Genomic DNA, 21,099 nt, shown 5'->3' on the forward strand with positions numbered 1-21,099 from the left:
TGTCAACGTACTCCAATTAGGCCTCTGTCTTCACTCTGTTTCGAGTATTTCCGCTGGCTTCCAACCACGCCAGTTGCTGCTCTGAAATGCCGTCTGCACAACCCACACTTGTTCCTGTGTTACTGGGGTTCTGTAACAGCAGCTTCTCCCTAGAGGTGAGTCAGGCAATGTCTCCTGCTCTGTCCACATTTCCACTACAAGTAGTGGGAATGTAGACAAAGCAGGAGACATTGCCGTGCTCAACTCTGGAGATGAGCAGATGTTACAGGACCCAGGTACCACAGGATCAAGTGTGGATTGTGCAGACGGCACTTGAGAGCAGAAACAGGCGTTGTTGTAGGCCGGAGGAAATACTCAAAACAGAGTGGAGACAGAGGGCAAATCAGAGAACATATTAAATCAGAGGTAGTCAGAAGTTGTAGGCAGCAGGAGAGTTTGCTGTACACACAGCAGGGGATCAGCTGACGTTACCGAACCCCACTTTCACATGAACGAGTGTGTTTTTCTGTGTGGACAGCACTTCCGAGCACCAACTAGCGTTGTTGGAACCCAGGGACAATCATGGTGCAGGCCGAGGCCTACTAGGAGCGAGGTGTAAAGCAGAGGTATTTTGACTTTGGAGGGAGCAGGACACTTTGCCCTCCACACAGCAGGGGATCAGCTGACGTTACTGACCCCCACTTTCACATGAACGAGTGTGTTTTTCTGTGTGGACAGCACTTCCGAGCACCAACTAGCGTTGTTGGAACCCAGGGACAATCATGGTGCAGGCCGAGGCCTACTAGGAGCGAGGTGTAAAGCAGAGGTATTTTGACTTTGGAGGGAGCAGGACACTTTGCCCTCCACACAGCAGGGGATCAGCTGACGTTACTGACCCCCACTTTCACATGAACGAGTGTGTTTTTCTGTGTGGACAGCACTTCTGAGCACCAATTAGCGTTGTTGGAGCCCAGGGAGAACCAGGGTGCAGGCCGAGGCCTACTTGGTGGCAGTTTTACAGTGTTTGTAGGCTACAACAGGCTGTCAACGTGCTCCAATTAGGCATCTGTCTCCACTCTGTTTCCAGGATTTCACGTGACTACCAACACCGCCAGTTTATGCGTACAGTAGCCGTCTGCCCAATCCACACGTGTTCCTGTGTTACTGGTGTTCTGTAATGTCAGCAGATCCCCTGATGTTTGTCTGCCAATGTCTCCTGCTCTGTCCACATTCCCACCACTTGCAGTGGGAAGGTGGACAGCGCAGGAGACAGTGCCGGACACACATTGGGGGATCAGCTCACGTTACAGAACACCAGGAACACAGGAACAAGTATGGAATGCGTGGACGGCAACTGTGAGCAGGAACTGGCGGTGTTGGAGGTCAGGGGAAATACTAGAGACAGAGTGGAGACTGAGGCCAAATCAGAGAATGTTTAAATCTGAAGTACTTACAATTTGGAGGCAGCAGCAGTTTGCCCTCCACACAGCAGGGGATCAGCTGACGTTAGTGAACCCCACTTTCACATGAACGAGTGTGTTTTTCTGTGTGGACAGCATTTCCGAGCACCAACTGGCGGTGTTGGAGCCCAGGGACAATCATGGTGCAGGCCGAGGCCTACTAGGAGCCAGGTGTAAAGCTGAGGTATTTTGACTTTGGAGGGAGCAGGACACTTTGCCCTCCACACAGCAGGGGATCAGCGGACGTTACTGACCCCCACTTTCACATGAACGAGTGTGTTTTTCTGTGTGGACAGCACTTCTGAGCACCAACTAGTGTTGTTGGAGCCCAGGGAGAACCAGGGTGCAGGCCGAGGCCTACTTGGTGGCAGTTTTAGATTGTTTGTAGGCTACAACAGACTGTCAACGTGCTCCAATTAGGCATCTGTCTCCACTCTGTTTCCAGGATTTCACGTGACTACCAACACCGCCAGTTTATGCGTACAGTAGCCGTCTGCCCAATCCACACGTGTTGCTGTGTTACTGGGATTCTGTAATGTCAGCAGATCCCCTGATGTTTGTCTGCCACTGTCTCCTGCTCTGTCCACATTCCCACCGCTTGCAGTGGGAAGGTGGACAGCGCAGGAGACAGTGGCGGACACATATTGGGGGATCTGCTGACGTTACAGAACCCCAGTAACACAGGAACACGTGTGGAATGCGTGGACGGCAACTGTGAGCAGTAACTGGCGGTGTTGGAGGTCAGGGGAAATACTAGAGACAGAGTGGAGACAGAGGCCAAATCAGAGAATGTTTAAATCTGAAGTAGTTACAATTTGGAGGCAGCAGCAGTTTGCCCTCCACACAGCAGGGGATCAGCTGACGTTACTGAACCCCACTTTCACATGAACGAGTGTGTTTTTCTGTGTGGACAGCACTTCCGAGCACCAACTTGCGGTGTTGGAGCCCAGGGACAATCATGGTGCAGGCCGAGGCCTACTAGGAGCCAGGTGTAAAGCTGAGGTATTTTGACTTTGGAGGGAGCAGGACACTTTGCCCTCCACACAGCAGGGGATCAGCTGACGTTACCGAACCCCACTTTCACATGAACGAGTGTGTTTTTCTGTGTGGACAGCACTTCCGAGCACCAACTAGCGTTGTTGGAACCCAGGGACAATCATGGTGCAGGCCGAGGCCTACTAGGAGCGAGGTGTAAAGTAGAGGTATTTTGACTTTGGAGGGAGCAGGACACTTTGCCCTCCACACAGCAGGGGATCAGCTGACGTTACTGACCCCCACTTTCACATGAACGAGTGTTTTGTCTGTGTGGACAGCACTTCCGAGCACCAACTGGCGTTGTCGGAGCCCAGGGAAAATGAGGTAGTAGGCCGAGGACTACTTGGAGCCAGGTGTAAATCTGAGGTTGTTTGACTGTGGAGGGAGCAGGACACTTTGCCATACACACAGCAGGGGATCAGCTGACGTTACCGAACCCCACTTACACATGAGCGAGTGTTTTGTCTGTGCGGACAGCACTTCTGAGCACCAACTGGCGGTGTCGGAGCCCAGGGAAAATCAGGTAGTAGGCCGAGGCCTACTTGGTGGCAGTTTGCCATTGTTTCCAGACTACTACTAACTGTCAACGTACTCCAATTAGGCCTCTGTCTTCACTCTGTTTCGAGTATTTCCGCTGGCTTCCAACCACGCCAGTTGCTGCTCTGAAATGCCGTCTGCACAACCCACACTTGTTCCTGTGTTACTGGGGTTCTGTAACAGCAGCTTCTCCCTAGAGGTGAGTCAGGCAATGTCTCCTGCTCTGTCCACATTTCCACTACAAGTAGTGGGAATGTAGACAAAGCAGGAGACATTGCCGTGCTCAACTCTGGAGATGAGCAGATGTTACAGGACCCAGGTACCACAGGATCAAGTGTGGATTGTGCAGACGGCACTTGAGAGCAGAAACAGGCGTTGTTGTAGGCCGGAGGAAATACTCAAAACAGAGTGGAGACAGAGGGCAAATCAGAGAACATATTAAATCAGAGGTAGTCAGAAGTTGTAGGCAGCAGGAGAGTTTGCTGTACACACAGCAGGGGATCAGCTGACGTTACCGAACCCCACTTACACATGAGCGAGTGTTTTGTCTGTGCGGACAGCACTTCCGAGCACCAACTGCGTTGTCGGAGCCCAGGGAAAATGAGGTAGTAGGCCGAGGCCTACTTGGAGCCAGGTGTAAATCTGAGGTTGTTTGACTGTGGAGGGAGCAGGACACTTTGCCATACACAGAGCAGGGGATCAGCTGACGTTACCGAACCCCACTTACACATGAGCGAGTGTTTTGTCTGTGCGGACAGCACTTCCGAGCACCAACTGGCGTTGTCGGAGCCCAGGGAAAATGAGGTAGTAGGCCGAGGCCTACTTGGAGCCAGGTGTAAATCTGAGGTTGTTTGACTGTGGAGGGACCAGGACACTTTGCCATACACACAGCAGGGGATCAGCTGACGTTACCGAACCCCACTTACACATGAGCGAGTGTTTTGTCTGTGCGGACAGCATTTCTGAGCACCAACTGGCGGTGTCGGAGCCCAGGGAAAATCAGGTAGTAGGCCGAGGCCTACTTGGTGGCAGTTTGCCATTGTTTCTAGACTACTACTAACTGTCAACGTACTCCAATTAGGCCTCTGTCTTCACTCTGTTTCGAATATTTCCGCTGGCTTCCAACCACGCCAATTGCTGCTCTGAAATGCCGTCTGCACAACCCACACTTGTTCCTGTGTTACTGGGGTTCTGTAACAGCAGCTTCAACCCTAGAGGTGAGTCAGGCAATGTCTCCTGCTCTGTCCACATTTCCACTACAAGTAGTGGGAATGTAGACAAAGTAGTGGGAATGTAGACAAAGCAGGAGACATTGCCGTGCTCAACTCTGGAGATGAGCAGATGTTACAGGACCCAGGTACCACAGGAACAAGTGTGGATTGTGCAGACGGCACTTGAGAGCAGAAACAGGCGGTGTTGTAGGCCGGAGGAAATACTCAAAACAGAGTGGAGACAGAGGGCAAATCAGAGAACATATTAAATCAGAGGTAGTCAGAAGTTGTAGGCAGCAGGAGAGTTTGCCGTACACACAGCAGGGGATCAGCTGACGTTACCGAACCCCACTTACACATGAGCGAGTGTTTTGTCTGTGCGGACAGCACTTCTGAGCAACAACGGGCGTTGCTGTAGCCCAGGAAGTAAAGTTCAGGTCATAGAAACATGAACACAACAGGAGACCTGGATCCTGTTGCCAGCCAATTATTTATTCTGGAAGAGGACTGGCAAATTCAGGTGAGATCCAGGCCTTGTTCATTTTCACAAAAGTAAGCCGGTCAACATTATCGGCGGATAGTCGCGTGCGACGGTCTGTTACCACACCACCTGCAGCACTAAAGACACGTTCCGATAATACACTGGCAGCAGGGCAAGCCAGCACCTCCAATGCATACTGGCTAAGCTCTGGCCATGTATCCAGCTTAGAGACCCAATACTTGAACGGGGAAGAGCCGTCTGGGAGAACACTAACAGGGCACGACAAGTAGTCTGTCACCATCTGACGGAAACGTTGCCTCCTGCTGACTGGAGCCGTCTGTGATGGTGTAGCCGTTTGTGGCGGTCCCACAAAACTTTTCCACATTTGGGCCATACTGGCCTTGCCTTGTCCTGCGGCACTGCCTCTGCTACCTCTTTGTGCAGAGCTTCCTCCACTGCCTCTACCCACATGGCTGCTTTGAAAAGCACTACCAGCAACACTTGTGGGGGGAATGGAGAACATGATGGCCTGCACAAGTGTTTCTTGGTACTCCCGCATTTTTCGCTCCCGGTTCAACTGTGGTATGAGGCTTTGTAAGTTGTCCCGGTAGCGAGGATCTAGGAGGGTGTACACCCAATAATCAGCCGTGTGGAGAATGTTGGCGATGCGGCGGTCATTTAACAAGCACTGCAGCATGAAATCAACCATGTGCTGCAGACTGCCAACTGGACCGGAAACGCTGTCCCCAGCTTGAGGCAGCATCTCTGCCTGCTCAGCATCACCCCACCCTCGCTGTACACACTGACTACTAGAGCCTTGTGTACCTCCCTCCTCTGGAGAGATGTGTTCCTCCTCCTCCATTGACTCCTCGTCATCCTCCTCACTAAGTGTCCCCTGCCTGGGCCTTTGTGTGGAAGCACGTTGCGCAGACTTGCCAGAAGCAGATGGCATTTCTGACTGCTCATCCTCGACCTCTTCAAAAACCTCCTCACTTAGTGCTTGTAAGGTTTTTTGAAGCAGACAGATGAGGGGGACAGTCATGCTGATTAGTGCATCATCTGCACTGGCCATCCGCGTGGAGTCATCGAAGGCACGCAAAACTTGGCAGATGTCCCTCATAGTGGCCCACTCAGTGGTGGTGAAGTGTGTCCGGCGCACAGTGCGACTTGTTTGCGCCTGATGCAGCTGGTACTCCATTACTGCTGCCTGCTGCTCACACAACCGCTCCAACATATGTAACGTTGAATTCCACCTGGTGGGGAGGTCACATATGATGCGATGTTCTGGCAGGCGGAATCGGCGTTGCAGAGATGCAATGCGCGATCTTGCCATGCTGGAACGCCGCAAGTGAGCACACTCTAGGCGAACCTTGTGCAGCAGTGCATCAAGATCCGGATAGTCCCTCAGAAAGCTCTGCACGACCAAATTGAGCACGTGTGCCAGACATGGTATGTGAGTGAGGTTGCCTAGGCCCAGAGCTGCCACTAGATTTCGGCCATTGTCACTCACTACCAAACCTGGCTGGAGATTCGCTGGCACAAACCACACATCGCTCTCCTGCTTGATGGCATTCCAGAGCTCCTGTGCTGTGTGGCTCCGATTCCCCAAAGAAATTAATTTAAGGACGGCCTGTTGACGTTTGGCCACACCTGTGCTCATATCTGGCCTAACAGGCTCACGCAGTGCTGATTCCGAGGAACTAGAGTAGGAGGAGGACTCAATATGTACAGACTGCATTCCTGCAATCCTTGGAGTTGGCAGAATACGTACAGAGCCACTCTCCAGATCTGTACCTGGCTCCACAACATTGACCCAATGGGCAGTGAGGGAAAGGTATCGTCCCTGTCCATGGCTACTGGTCCACGCATCGGTGGTCAGGTGGACCTTGCTACTGATGGCATTTAGTAGCGCATTTTTAATTTTTCCCTCCACATGCTTTTGCAGGGCAGGGACAGCTTGCCTGCTGAAATAAAAGCGGCTGGGCACATTGTATTGTGGAACTGCCAATGACATAAAGTTCCGGAATGTGTCAGTCTCCACCAGCCTGAATGACAGCATCTCAAGGGCCAGTAGTTTGGCAATGCCGGCATTCAGAGCCAGTGCTCGGGGATGGTTTGCCGAGTATGGCCGCTTTTTCTCCCATGCCTGTGCTACCGATTGCTGGTGAGTGGCCTGGGAGGGTGCTGATGACTGCGAACGTGGTTCAGTGGGTGGAATTTCACTGGGTCTCTGGACAACAGTGGCAGTGGTTCTTCCATGGCGTTCCAGTGAGGAAGCCGAACCAGCTGTGTGTGAGCTGGAGGAAGAGGCCCCAACACGAGCTGAAGAGGTTGTAGGTGCTGCTGAAGGTTGGCCTACATCTTCAGTGTGTCTGTGTAACTCCACCTCGTGCTTGGTACGCACATGTTTCCACATATTTGTGGTATTGAGGTTGGTCACATTTTTGCCTCGTTTCACTTTCTGATGACACAGCTTGCATTTGACAAAGCAAATGTCATCTGCAACTGTGTCAAAAAAATACCACGCACTGCAAGTCTTGGGAGCGCCCGTTTTGTGTTTTGGAAGAGGATTGCTCCTCACGGGTGCCAAAGTGGAGGCTACAGGCAACCAAGTCTGCCTCTGCCCTCTCCCTCCTCTTTTGGCCGTTCGGGGAATCTCTTCCTCAGAGCTGCTCCCACCACCTTCCTGTGGCTGACGCCATGATGGGTCAAGGACCTCATCATCTCCACTCCCCTCTTCAAGCACCGGCTGGTCCTGGGTTGTCTCGCCAGCACCGTACGCACCAGAAATTGGCAACTGAGTCTCATCATCTGATGCATACTGAGGTGTGCTGACCATAGGCACTGGCCCACCCGCCTCTTCAGATTCAGAGGGACAAAGCAGTTGCGCATCACTGCATACTCCCTCTTCTTCACGCTCTAGAATGCTGCTTGGCTGGCCACCTCTTTCCAAGCCAACAGATTCTGAGAACAGAAGTAAAGATTGAGATAGCTCCTGTCCAGGGCTCTCAGACTGCCTGGGCAATTTGGCAGGTGGTGAAGAGACAGATGGTTGCTCTTCAGTGCTCTGGCCTTGGGAGGATGCGGAAGTCATTGAAGTGGATGCGTTAGCTGCCATCCATCCGACAACGGCTTCAATTTGTTCATCACGCAGCAGTGGGGTACGGCGAGGTCCTACAAAGCTGCGCATGAAGGACTGTTGCCTGGTAAAAGTGGGGGATGCCGGGTCACTGGTGGCCGCAGCAGATACCGAATCCCCACGTCCTCTCCCTGCTGAATCCCCCCGTCCTCTCCCTGCTGAAACTCCACGGCCACGACCACGTGCCTTACTCCATGCCTTCTTCAAATTGGTAGACTGATAAAGATAGGCAGAAAAGTAAAAAAGGGGTGGCTTAGTGTTCTTATTCCTGAACACCTGCTAACCAGTATAAGAAACACTAATTTGGCTAAGAGTGTGTGTACTACACTTTAATATGATCTAATGTGGCCTAGACAACTGTAAAGTGGAGTGTTTGGTGAACTTTGTTTCCTTTTTTTTTTTTTAGGTGGGGGGAAAGGAAAGGATGTGACCAAAGTTTGAAAGCTATAGTATCACAAACTTTTTGGAGCGATTACAATGCAGGAAGCTAACCTACAATGCAATTGATGAGGCTCCAAAAAAATAGGGTGATACTAGCCTGGCTGGCCCTGAAGGGCACAAGCCAGCAAAAAGGCTCCTCTATCTAATCCTATATAGTGTTTGCAACCAACCAATGACAATGGATACGGTTGGAAGCACACTAATATAGGAGCAAAAATCTGGCTAAATTTGCTGCAAAAAAAGGACTATGTATGAGGCAGTGACGCACGCTGAGCGGACTACAGCTAGCGGTGGCTGTAGAACACACTGCAACGTGAGCTGCACTCACACACAGAGAGACCTATCAGACAGCCAAAAACAGTGCAGAGAAATGGGCTATAGCACTGAAAGGCTGCTGAAAGGCTCCGCTGTCCACTCCTTTAGTGTTTGCAACCAACGTATATGGATACGTATGGAAGCACACTATACAGGAGAAAAAAAAAGCAGCAATAAAAGAAAAATGTGTATGAGGCAGAGACACACGCTGGCCGGCCTACAAGCAGACGTGCCTGCAGGACACACTACACAGCGTGGGTCTGCACTCACACAGCCCTTGCAGACAGCTGTGAAAACAGCGCTGCTAGGGAAAAGCAAGCTACAGTGGTGGTTTATGTAGCCTGGATAAAGCACAATATTGTTTTTAGAATCGCTATTTCTAACTGTCCCTCACAGTCTTCAACAGCAGCCTGTCCCTAACTGAATTCACAGCAGAGTGACCAGAAATGGCGGCTGCAGCGCTTTTTATAGTGCATCATGACATCATTTCAGCAGCCAATCACAGCCATGCCAGTAGTTAACATGCCTACATGCCTAACAGGATATGCCCACACTTCTGAGGATCCCCATTGGCTGAATCAAATCGAGCGGGCTCCTAGCATTATGGGAACTTCCGATTCCGGTATTCGATATGAAAAAAGTATCGGAACTAAGTATCGGAATTCCGATACAGGTTATATCGGCCGATACCCGATACTTGCGGTATCGGAATGCTCAACACTAATTATAACTGTTATTATTCAATTGATGCATGAAACTACAAAAGCTCTCGTTTGAGCCCTGCCAAATAATCAACAGGTCATCAATGTACCTGTACCAGGCATGCACCGAGGACGCGGCGCATGCGCCGTCACCGAAAACCTCCCTCTCTCAAAAACCCAAAAAGAGGTTAGCGTACGAAGGTGCACACGCCGCACCCATCGCGGTGCCCCTCCTCTGAAGATAAAAATGATCCTTGAAAGTAAAGAAGTTTTTAGTCAAAATGAATCTAAGCAACTCCAAAATAAAAAAATCGAAGTGAGCCATCCAGATTACTTGTGCCAAGATAGAATTCAACCGCCCTCAGGCCATCCCCGTGCGCAATGCAAGTATATAGGGACTCGATGTCCGCCGTGATGCAATGGAATGACACGTGATGCCTGGCGCTCAATCAGCGCTGGCATCACTGTCCCTCCTTCATGCGAACTGAACATGATGCAGAAGTCGGGGCTGAAGCTGATCTTGGACTTCCTCTTCATGTTCATTTCGACAGGAGGCGGAGACAATGTCCCACAAGCCCGCTACCTCAGGGTAACCCTTGACTCTGATCTGCCCTTTAAACCACACATCCAAGCCCTTTCCCCTTCCTACTGACTCCAACTCAAAAATATTTCCGGGATCCGTATGGGTCGCCCTCACACCCAGGGCTGTAGGGTACTCGGTACCGGGCCGGTATCTCACAGGGAAGTGTCTCAGCAGCGGTGACCCGGTCCGTGGCCCTGGGTGCCCATTGTAAATGTTCAGTGTGAATGTGTAAGTCGTGACGCCACCTGTGGTGTTCGGCAATGTAGATGTTAAGCCGACGCTGCAGACAGTTCCTCTGGGACAGATGGTGTGGTGCAGCAGTGATGGTATAGCCCTCCGCAGGCAGGACTGTAGTCCCAGGGCAGAGTGGATGTAGCGACACTTAGATGGTGTAGTGTCGGGCGCAAGGGATGTAGCAGTGCTGGGCAGGTTGACGCAGGAATAAGTGGAGGACACCAGGGCATGCAGTTCCAAACCTTTACTCACAGTCTGTGGTGGATCAAGAGCCCGCATCGGGGCCATGTCCTCCGGGTCAGGAGCCCAGCCAACCTCCAGGCAAGATGAAGCACACCTTTCCAACACTTCTCCAACTTATGTGCCTTTTCTGAACGTCTCCCTCTCAGTGCCTTTAAGTGAAGTACTTCTAGTACTGAGTTACACTGGAGTTCCTCCTGTCCGATGTTCCTATGAACTCTACTTGTACGGCAGACAGCTGTAGCCTGCTTCGGGGACTCTCTGCTTCTAAGTCCCGACTCTCTCTCTCGTTGCTGTTGTGCTCCCAAGTCTTGTGTGGGAATAAAGTGATGACAAACTTCTATTCCTCCGGTGTCTGTTGCGGGACCATAAGTATCCAAACAACCTCGGGGACCGGACCCCGGTCTTGCGCCTAGAACTTAAGAAGGGTTCTCCTCTAACCCTCAATCCTCTGTTCTCTTACTCTCCTCACGTTCCATACCAATCCTTTCCTTCTTATGGAGAGTCAGGCTTTCTTTCAGTGTTCCTTTCCTGTGCCAGCGGACCCAGATCACTGAGGTCGGCGGCAAAACTTTCCCTCCTCCATCCCTCTCAGGGGATCTCCTTACACAGGTCCGACCTCGTCAGACTCCTGTGACTAACTCCCCCTATCCTATCCTCTTCCCGCTCTTTAGTGCAAACTAAACTCCACCCATTTCCCAGCATGCTTCGTGTTCCAAGCAGGGAGCCACCAAATGGTGCTTTGCTACATTACTGTGTTGTGTGGGATGCAGGTGTTGGAGCGTGGTCAGGGGTCTCCACCTTACCTGAATGGTGGGGTAGCACACCTCAGGAGGAGGTGCAGTACCTCTGTGGCGACTGAACCCTCAGGGGCACCACACGTACATTCCTTGTTGTCAAAATATATCAGGGTTGCTTCAAAATTCAGATCTCTCAAGCATTTTTCCATCAGGCGCTAGAACATTTTTGGTGCATTTTTCAGCCCACAAGGCATCAGATAAATTGAAATAGACCCATAGGGAGGACAAAGTCAGTCTTCAGGCGATTCCCCGGCAGCCACCGGAACCTACCAGTAGCCACTGGTTAGATCGGGAGAGGAGAAGTACAGTGGGGAAAAAAAGTATTTAGTCAGTCAGCAATAGTGCAATTTCCACCACTTAAAAAGATGAGAGGCGTCTGTAATTTACATCATAGGTAGACCTCAACTATGGGAGACAAACTGAGAAAAAAAAATCCAGAAAATCACATTGTCCGTTTTTTTTTATTTTATTTGTTCTAGGACTCGAACCTCTGCTCAACTTCTAATATGTTCATATTGGGGTTGAGGTGTAAGCACTCCTTTAGAGCCTGACTTAGATAGGGGTCCCTCAGTCCAGCAACCAGTTGATCGCTCAGTACTCCATCTAGTGGCATCAGCCCTCTGTATCCATGTTGGGCTTTCTTAGTGATGTGGGCCGTCACTTCCTGCCGAGCATTTACATACTGGGCTATAGTCTCACCCTTCCCTTGTACCCACATGTCCTCTAAAATTCTAATCACTTTATCCACAGTGTCACTGTCCCTCAGTTGGCGGTACATGAACGTCTATCGGGCCTCTCCATGAAGGGTCTAAAGGCCTCTGCCTGTATAGCGAGTGTCATGGGTACAGACGCAGCATGCTTCTCAGTCTCTCTACCCAATCCTACAATGATAAATTGCTTCCCATGAACTTTGGAAGGTTGCTGAGCATAGCCCCCAGAGGTATATTTCACCTGACAGGCTTGATTACTGACTGATCTGCCATCTCTGCAATAGAATGTTGCATGCTGCCGACTACAGCAAATGAATTGAAGGTGGTCAGGTGCAGCAGGCAGAGGAACACAAAGCTGAAACAATCAATGAGCTATTTATTTCCTCAGATATGGCAGGAAATTGCAATAGCTATGCCAACAGTTAACAAGATGCAACAGGAGTATCACAGTTAAATTATACAATACAGAGCATATAATGAGTCTTAAAGTTCACTTTAAACATTGGGAGTAACTTCTTGAGGGTTATGCTGATGTCTCTCTAACGGGTAAATATTCATTTCTGTGGGAACTTCTGATCGGGCTACTGTCGTAACAATGGCCCTAGCGGGAGCCTCCAGTTCTTCCTGACAGGCAGTAGGTCCTCCTGACAAAATCTACAAAATCACGATGGGCCTCCTTCACTTCATCTGACCCCCACCCTGTCTGCTGCCCCAGCCCAGGACAACCCCTGTACCGTACGTGTCTTATGTTCACCCATACAAGCGTCCTCTTCCAGGCGGAGACTCCTTATGGATCTTCAGTGCTTGACCAATGTCATGTGTTTTCCAAGTCTGAAGGAAAGAGGGCTTGGCTGTGGCTCTTAACTGGCATCATATTAACTCTGAGTCTTGACGCAGGTCTGGGATTTGAGTCATGACTGGCATAGTCGTAAATCTGCGTCTTGACTGGTGCAGACCGGATATTCTTGTCTTGACTGGCGCAGCCTGGACTTCGGGTCTCATTTGGTGCCGCTGGGGTCCAATTTGTAACCAGACAGCAGTCTGCTGGCACACGCTTCTCAATCAGGCCTGTTTCCCTAGCTGCACTGTCTCCTGATCACGTCTGAATCGCGCTCTCATTTGACTCTAAAACCTGCTCCAGTTTGGTGCGCAGACTCTTTATATTGAGGAACTCCATCATCAATGGCACCTGATTAGGTGTTACATCCAAACTTGTCCCTCCTGCAACTCTTCCTTTTCCATTTAGTCCAGCATGGTCCCTTATGAATGGTAGGTGGCAGCCTTCTCGCACCAGTGATACACAGCGCCGGGGTTTTTTTTAAGAGTATTGTCACCACCTGTTACATCTAAATAAAGTCCTTATATTGAGAATGTTACAGTCAGCCAACATGGAGGAAATTGAAACTCATATGCACCAGAATTAACTTCCTTATTCAATGACTGAAACCTGGGTCAAACCATCCAGAACAACTGACCGCAGTCAGAAAACTGACCTACCCCAGCTGATCACTCGTCAAGAAAAGACATCTAAATTCTTTACCATGTATAACATAATAGGAAGTTTGTCCAGGTACAACAGAGCATCGGAATATTTTTCATCTCCCCTGTTGTGCAAAAAACACCTAGGACACTTCGTAGAGTATGTTAAAAGAACTAACATTTGTTATTTGTATTATTAATCAATAATAGAGGGGGAGAGAACAATCCTGCTATCCTCTATCCCCTCTATTGTTTATCTTCTCAATATAAAGACGGTGCCGATAAAGACAAAGTACTAATAAGAGCCACCTTTGTTCACTAATTTCAACCAGCAAATAAAAGTAAAACTAATGGAGGACAGCACAGAGCAAACATCCAGCAACAATATGGAATAGCCCTTCCTACAAAGCAATCTTCATACATTTAAATATAAGAGCTAAACCCCTCATGCATCAAATGGCAACCAAAACATTGGCCATTTCCCTTTCCAGGTTTCACATATGTTGACGTGTCAGTAAAATACAAATTTACTCATTTGCAATCGGTGTGCAGTGACGTAGTTTTATCTTAGCCACTGAGCACCTGCACACATCCAAGAGTGCCGACTATATATTCCATTAAGTTTGCTAGTAAAGTCCTCGACCTTCCACATTCAACATAGTCATCCTGTCCACAGAAAAGCAGTACATTGCCTATCTTATTTTTATGACAGGATACATTCTTGGCCTGAGACTCAATCCACTTCTCTCTGTTAGTGGTGGTTGCTTTGAGAACATAATTATTATCTGCTTTCAGTCTTTTATTCTTTACTTGTTTCTCATTTTGTTTAAGTAATTTCCCCTGTTGAAAAGTCTAGGAGTCTTCGATAATTTAAAAAAACAAACAAACAAACAAGCCCACTTTTGGTCAATATGGTTCTTAGAGGGTTGTCCAGCCTAAGGCTACATGCTGTGTCCCACGAATGGGAACAACCTGTAATGTATATTTCTCTGTGTTTAGTTTTTCCTCCAATCAGCAAAATTCCCTGTTGTTGCCAGGTAGAATTAGTCTGTGTGAAAATTGTCCCTATGTCCCTCCTGTAGTTGAGCTCTGTATTAGGTTGCTCCTCCCTTCTTCTTCAGTTTAACCTACAGCAGCCATTACTCAAGATGCATGTGTACTCCTTGTACAGATTACTCCTTTTTACCTACTGTCCATTGTAAACTAATTCAAGATTTTGGAAGAAAACAGAATCGTTTCTCCTGGTCTTTCTACAGTTGCATTGCCGGTGGAGTTAAACTATCTGAGGATGCCTGGTGGTGTGAGTACGAGTTACACAATTATCTAAGAAGCTGATAGCTAGAACACTTGGGATTTACAGCCAGCAGGAAGAGTCAGAATACTACACGTATGCAGTCAATCTATGCAGACTTGTGAAACTGCACATCTTTCACACTTCACACTGTGGGGATTCTCCATTGTCAGTGCCAGGAGCAGGTAATCATGTGACTGCTAGCATGTCATTTACATACTTTCGGACATATTATCAATAGGCTGTTTCCGGCCTCACTTAGAACACTTGCTTTGAGCAAGGCCAGGCTCATCTAGTTGTTACATACATGCAGTCACATGCCCATCAGTACCCAGCGCCGATACCAAAGAATCCTCACAGCGCAAAGTATGCATGATGTGAGGATTCACAAGTCTGCAGTCTTATAGAGTGACTGCAGACTTGTAGTCTGAGGTTGAGAACCCCTTTAAGACTCTAACACATCAAATAAAGTTACATGTAATGAATTACCTGAAATTCCACATGATTCCACATGACCCTCCTGTGCTGTATGTTCTGTTAAAAAACAGACACAACAGAAGCCAGACAGTTCCAATTAATGTAAATAGGGCCCTTCTGCTTTCCATTATGTAGAAAATCTGTATTCCACATGAATTCCATTTGTTTGTTCTGCAGTGGATTCTGATTCGGCAGCTAGCAATAAGCATGTAAAGATCCTGGAAAAATAAAATGTGCAACATTTTTAATCAAAACAAGTTTAAAAAATTAGTTTTAGCCCAAAATACACATTTAAGTAAATAAAAAAGGTCCCAAATTTGTCCAACCCCTTTAATGATGTTGCATTATCTATTACTTTATATAACAGATGAAAACAAAAACAGTTAAAAGAACTAAGAAGGTGCCTGAGGAATTGCCCTCAGATATGAAGTACATGAACATCAATCCTCGTCTTGCAAGCTTCATTAACAGGTAAGTTTAAAAAGGTTGTTCGCTTTAAGAAAATCCAAGCCCCTCGGTTTCAGTTTGTTGTAAAAGGCAAACACTGTTCTATGCACCATACCTAGGTCCAATGCTGAGTGTCCACCGCTGCTTCAGCACTTCCTGCAGTTCTGAAATTATATAGCATCTTTGCCCATGTAGACAGAACACTCCCCTCAGAGTCACTGAGCTGCGGTATATGCTGCCGAGATGTCAGTATAAGCAGGTTACTGAGATGCAACAAGCAGACAAGGACAATGCGGAAGTAACCAACTTAACTTTTTATTCTCTTGGTGTCAATATAGGAAAGGGGTGATTTGAATAGAGTAGTTCAGGGAAAACAGGGTAATTACAGTCCTAAAGGTACCACTATAACGGTACCCTTTTTAGAGTAGGCCCTCATATAAGACTTGGGTTATTCCCGCTAGGCTGCAAATCCTTTTGACAAAGTCAATCAATGCTCTCTGTTCCTCCCACACTCTGGACAGGTACTGTCATGCTGGGTGAGGGAGAAGCTAAGTGCACCACAACGGAAAGAGGGGGACGAAGCCCAAACACTAGGAAAGGGGGGAATGGAGACCCCTAGGCAGATCTGTGTTATGAATGAGTCACCGGAGGAGGAAAAACAAAAATGCAAGCTAAGTCCAGAAAACCGGAGAGGTTGGTAGCTAGCGGATTGCAGACCCCTGATCCTATTCACAACAACTAACACTAGCCGTGGAGCGTGCCTACGGTGGTCCTAGACACCTTTTCACAGCCGGAGAACTAAATAAGCCTAAAGAAAGAAAGGGGAAATCTAAACTGCCCCAGAGCAGACCCCAAAGCAATAGACAGCCCCCAACATGTATTGTCGGTGAAAACAGATGAAAACACAGACAGAAAGACAGGCAGAGCAAACGATGGGGCCCTCACTAACTAGATAGGAAAGGACAGAAAAGATACTGGCTGCAATCCGCAAAAACCCTACCAAAAATGTCCCAACACGTCTTATAGGAAAAATGGCCCTTAAGTCACTAGACTTCAAAATCCCTATATCAGCACTCTGATATATTCTGAAGACAGAGCAAAAGAGATTTAACCGATCAGGGACAAAAATGGAAATTCAGCAAAGCCCCAGCCGGGGCTGGCTGAACACAAAACTAAGCAAATCAGACAAAATCTCATGGAACAATAACAGAGCAAAACTTAGCTTTAGAAGACAGGAACTGAACTGGAGGCCAAAGCTCAGAGCAGAGAAATCACCAGCAACCCTACAGGGCGTCGGCTGCCTTATATCCACTCAGAGATTCCGGATGTCCAATCGCAATCCACCTGTTCAGGTGATAGGTCTCTCCCATCCAAATCAGTTTCACAACCTCCCTTCACCAGCAGAGGGAGTTCATCGGATATCAAAGGTGAGCGAGAAAATGAGCTCATAACAGATCTGACAATACCCTGTCTGCCCTAACGCCCCTAAATAGTTTCCTCATCTATCGCCGAGCAGGAATCTAATTCCTGACTGCCCCTAGCGATAGGCCCTGGATATGGAGGCGACGGGGTATGTGCTACTCAGCTCCCACTACCACTAAAGACAAAGCAGGAAGATAAACAAGGAATTACACTTAGCTTGAGATGACACAAAAGAGCTCACACCAGCAATCCTCCATGAAGCTCCAAGAAGAAACTAGACGACTTCTAGCAGTCCCAAAAAATAGAGCTAACACCAGCACCTTGATGAAAGGACTTAGAGTATTTAAACATCCAGCAAGGGTGTGTCAATAAGCAGCAGAAGGTAGAGGTCGCTGCTAGATCCTAAAGGGAGAAGGATATCACTCCATACAGAGATAAAAATCAAGAAGGTGCATGGAAAACCAAGCGCAATGACCTTATACAGCCGGATCCAAAATGAATGTCTATCGAACCTGGTACACCCGTGACAGGTACCCACCCCGTCTGTTGCACCAACCCCGACTGACCCCTGTTCGTCAGTGTCAGAAGTAACGGCCTGACTCAATCGCGCCTTTCGATCACTGCAGTGGACGTCCACCTCCTCAGGTCTTGACAGGCGTAGTCTAGCTCGTGGATCTTGACCGGTGCAAGGATAGACCTCAGGTCTTGATGGACATAGTGTGGCTTGCGGGTCTGGGTCCATCCAATGGCATGTAACGCTCCCGAGCTCTTACTAATGACTCAGCTGCATCGTCCCACTCAGTGCACGACCTGCTAGTCTCACTCATTGGCGCCAAACTCCTTCCTGCCTTGTCACTCCGGTCTTTTATATTGTAGAGCTGTGTTACTGAAAGATTGTAGATTGCAGTGTCTAATCACAAATGGTAGTCAGCAATCTGGGGAATCTCATCTTTAATTGTACACTCTCTTAAGGTACTGTCACACTTAGCGATGCACCAGCGATTCCGACCAGCGATATGATGCGGTCAGGATCGCTGGTGCATCGCTAAGTGGTCGCTAGTGAGCTGCCACACAGGCAGATCTCACCAGCGACATAGCAAGGGTCGAGGGTCGCTACTTACATGTCAGACGAGGCGATCCTGACGTCCTCCCACCTGCGTCCATGTGTCGCTCATCTCCACAGCAGCAAGCCCCAGCAGGAACGACGAGAACGGTCCAGGACGTTCTCGCGCGATCAGCGATAACCAGCGGGGGAGCTGTCGGAGGTAAGTATCAGACATAGCGATATCGCTAGCAATATCGCTATAACGTCACAAAAACCAGTGACGTTATAGCGATATTGCTAGCGCTATCGCTTAGTGTGACAGGCCCTTTACATTAGTACTGCAGCCAATAACACAGATAGCGGCAGGTACTCAGCGCTAGTCCTGGGGGCGATGAGTAAAGCAGTTTGTTTTTTTATAACAAACTGCACCTGGGGACTTTTGAAGGTGCGCCGGTGTGCGCTGAACGCACCATGTTGCATTTTGGTGCGCTCGGCGCACATTCAAAAGTGTGCAGCGCACGCAAAAATCCTACTAGCGCACGCCCAGCGCACGGTCTGCGCACCCTATGCTAAAGATAGGGTGCGCAGATAGCATGCAGCCGTGTGCGATAGTAGGAGGAAATGACCGGACGGGGCTGGCATGGGGCGGGGCTTGGCAGCGCCGTGTGCTGCCTTTAAAATGCGCTAGTGTGAAACTAGTCTTACATATTCTTTTTTTATTCTTTTTTTTTTTTTTTTACACCAGCCTGAACAAAAATAAAAAAGGGGTTTCTTCTCAAGCTGAAAAGAAGACAGATGCATCTCCAAAAGAGGACAAGCTGCATAAAGAAAAGTTTGCAGTGCTGCCAGATATTGGTGCCCCTAACTTTGTGAAAAATGGTGGAGAAGTCAATAACCAGAAGCTAAATCAGGGCATCTATGATGAGGATCCATTCATGAACCCATTTGAGGACTGCAAATATGTTGCTCCTACTTTGCTTTATGAGCTTGGGAAGCTTTTACATTTTTTCTCGCAGTATGAGATTTTCTTCCCACAAGGTGTGGTGAATGTGCTAAACTACAGTTGGCAAGAGCTTATTGAAGGAACAGTTTACCCCAAAAAGCCGAGGCAATCATTGGTCTCCAAGAAGGCAGCAGACAAGAATGCACAATTCGGTGCAGATGAGAATGACTACAAAACGCCTGGCAATCTGGAGGGTGTAGACAATATCAAGAGTAAAAAAAATAAAGCCAACACTACACTGATGGAGGGCACCAAGGATAAAGTGGGAGAAGATCTAAGCCATACTAAGCCAGCAGGAAACAAATGTATGTTTATTAGCTGTAAATAATAATACAATAGACCACAGTTTCCTCTTGTGGGGGATCAACAGGAGGAGGGAACTCTTTGATGCAAGAAACCCTCTTGTTCCTAAGAATTAAGTGTTTGGCTGCTGTGAGCTATTATCCACAGAGGATATATAAAGTGCTGCAGAGCAGTAGTCATGACCAAGCTGTGTCCAGTTGCACTCCGGCACTTTACAGACAAACGGTGTCCCAGTGCCAGTGTGGTATAGAGTGTGGGGTGCATCACACTCATTTGTAGGCCACAGGCCTCCGCTGCCTCAAAGCTTCCATCCTCAGGAGCACACAATTCAGGGGACGCCAAGTTTACAACAGGCAAACGTTTACTAGTCAGTTCAAGTTCATTAGGTGACGATAAGTGGGATAGGGCACATCATTTCATGTTTCTTCCTTCCTTAGTACAGTACCTCTTCAGCCCTGCCACACATTTGTCCTGGACTACCCGCAAGTGCACAGACTTGTCAGCCTCAGGGATTTCCTGTTCACTTCAGCAGTGCACCCGGGACTGGCCATAACTTTCCGTCTATGTGGGTCCCTGTCCACCTTACACTGTACATCAGAAGACACGGTATGTCCGGCAGCCCCCATGCCAGACCTTGAGCTCCAGACATGACAGGAGCGACCACTGGAGATCTCAGTAAGACCTTACACTTCCTGGAATAAGTGACACATGCTGCCCCTAGCAGCCCACTGCACCGGAACACTGCACGTCTCTAACCACACCTAACTCTGGCACTAAAAGGAAGTGCCCCTCCTTTTTATCAACACTAGTTCCCACCCACTGGACAAGTTCTATCATTAACTATTTCCTCTCTTATATACAAAACCTATTGTTCCTATCCTATGTCCTATACTGTTGCTAGACCACTTACTATATAAACTATGCTTATGCTATTCTAAGCTGATCCTACTCTTATCCTTCACTATACTAGTCACATGGTAACACAAAACCCATACAATACTTAAGTAAAAACACAGAACACAATATAGTGGAAGAAAATGGCCATGATGTTTAAGGTAACCAAATAGACTTTATAATAATTCAATAAATAATAGCTAAAATAGCAATAAAATAAACCTCCAATAATCCAATCCACCCAGAGAGCTGGGCGATTTTCCCTCAAATAAAAACATCACGATAATAAGGAACAATAAATATTGGGGGAGTGAGGGTGGCATCTTCTTTTCTTTCTGTGAGGTAGATGGCATAACTGGCCAAGAAACAGACCTTTTATACATAAAACCTTCCCGTTTATTAATGAAGCAGCCAGTCAAAATCCATAAAAAGTGCACCAAAAGCAACTGGTCAGAACTGGAATAAACCTGCTCGTGACTCCACAGCTTACTGTCATGCCCTTTTGTCCTTGGCATGAAAGCCATAAAAGCATTAAAAACACAAACACCATGGCAAACTATTTAATTTGGGTCTGTGTTCCCAAAAGACCCCCTCCTATATTTCTTTTCGGGGGAGGGCTACCATTATTCATCAACGCTTTAAAAGACTCGCATGCTGTACATTAGCATAATACATAACAACACTATTACATATATCTGTATTTTCACAGCAAATTAGTTGTCTTCAGGGGGAGAAACAGGGTAAGACAGTCCACATCCCTACAGATAGACACTGGTAATGTTAAAGTAAATGTTTCTTCATAAAATTACCTATTGTTTAAATCATGTTTTTGTGTTACATGAACATCTATTTTCTAAAAATCGTCCTTATCA

At 48.1% G+C, this 21,099-nt stretch overlaps 1 protein-coding gene across 1 annotated transcript in view; it reads left to right on the forward strand.

The window, feature by feature from the left end:
- LOC141087606 (uncharacterized) overlaps window positions 1-21,099 on the forward strand; it is a 57,064-nt gene that overhangs the window by 26,699 nt on the left and 9,266 nt on the right. The window contains exons 3-4 of the mRNA XM_073573208.1: window positions 15,481-15,584; window positions 18,773-19,335. Coding sequence (XP_073429309.1) covers window positions 15,481-15,584; window positions 18,773-19,335 — 667 coding nt within the window. The remainder of the gene's footprint in view (window positions 1-15,480; window positions 15,585-18,772; window positions 19,336-21,099) is intronic.

Source organism: Dendrobates tinctorius, unplaced genomic scaffold (genome assembly GCF_039654945.1).
Source record: "Dendrobates tinctorius isolate UK_male_01 unplaced genomic scaffold, ASM3965494v1 ptg000035l, whole genome shotgun sequence".
NCBI lineage: Eukaryota > Metazoa > Chordata > Amphibia > Anura > Dendrobatidae > Dendrobates > Dendrobates tinctorius.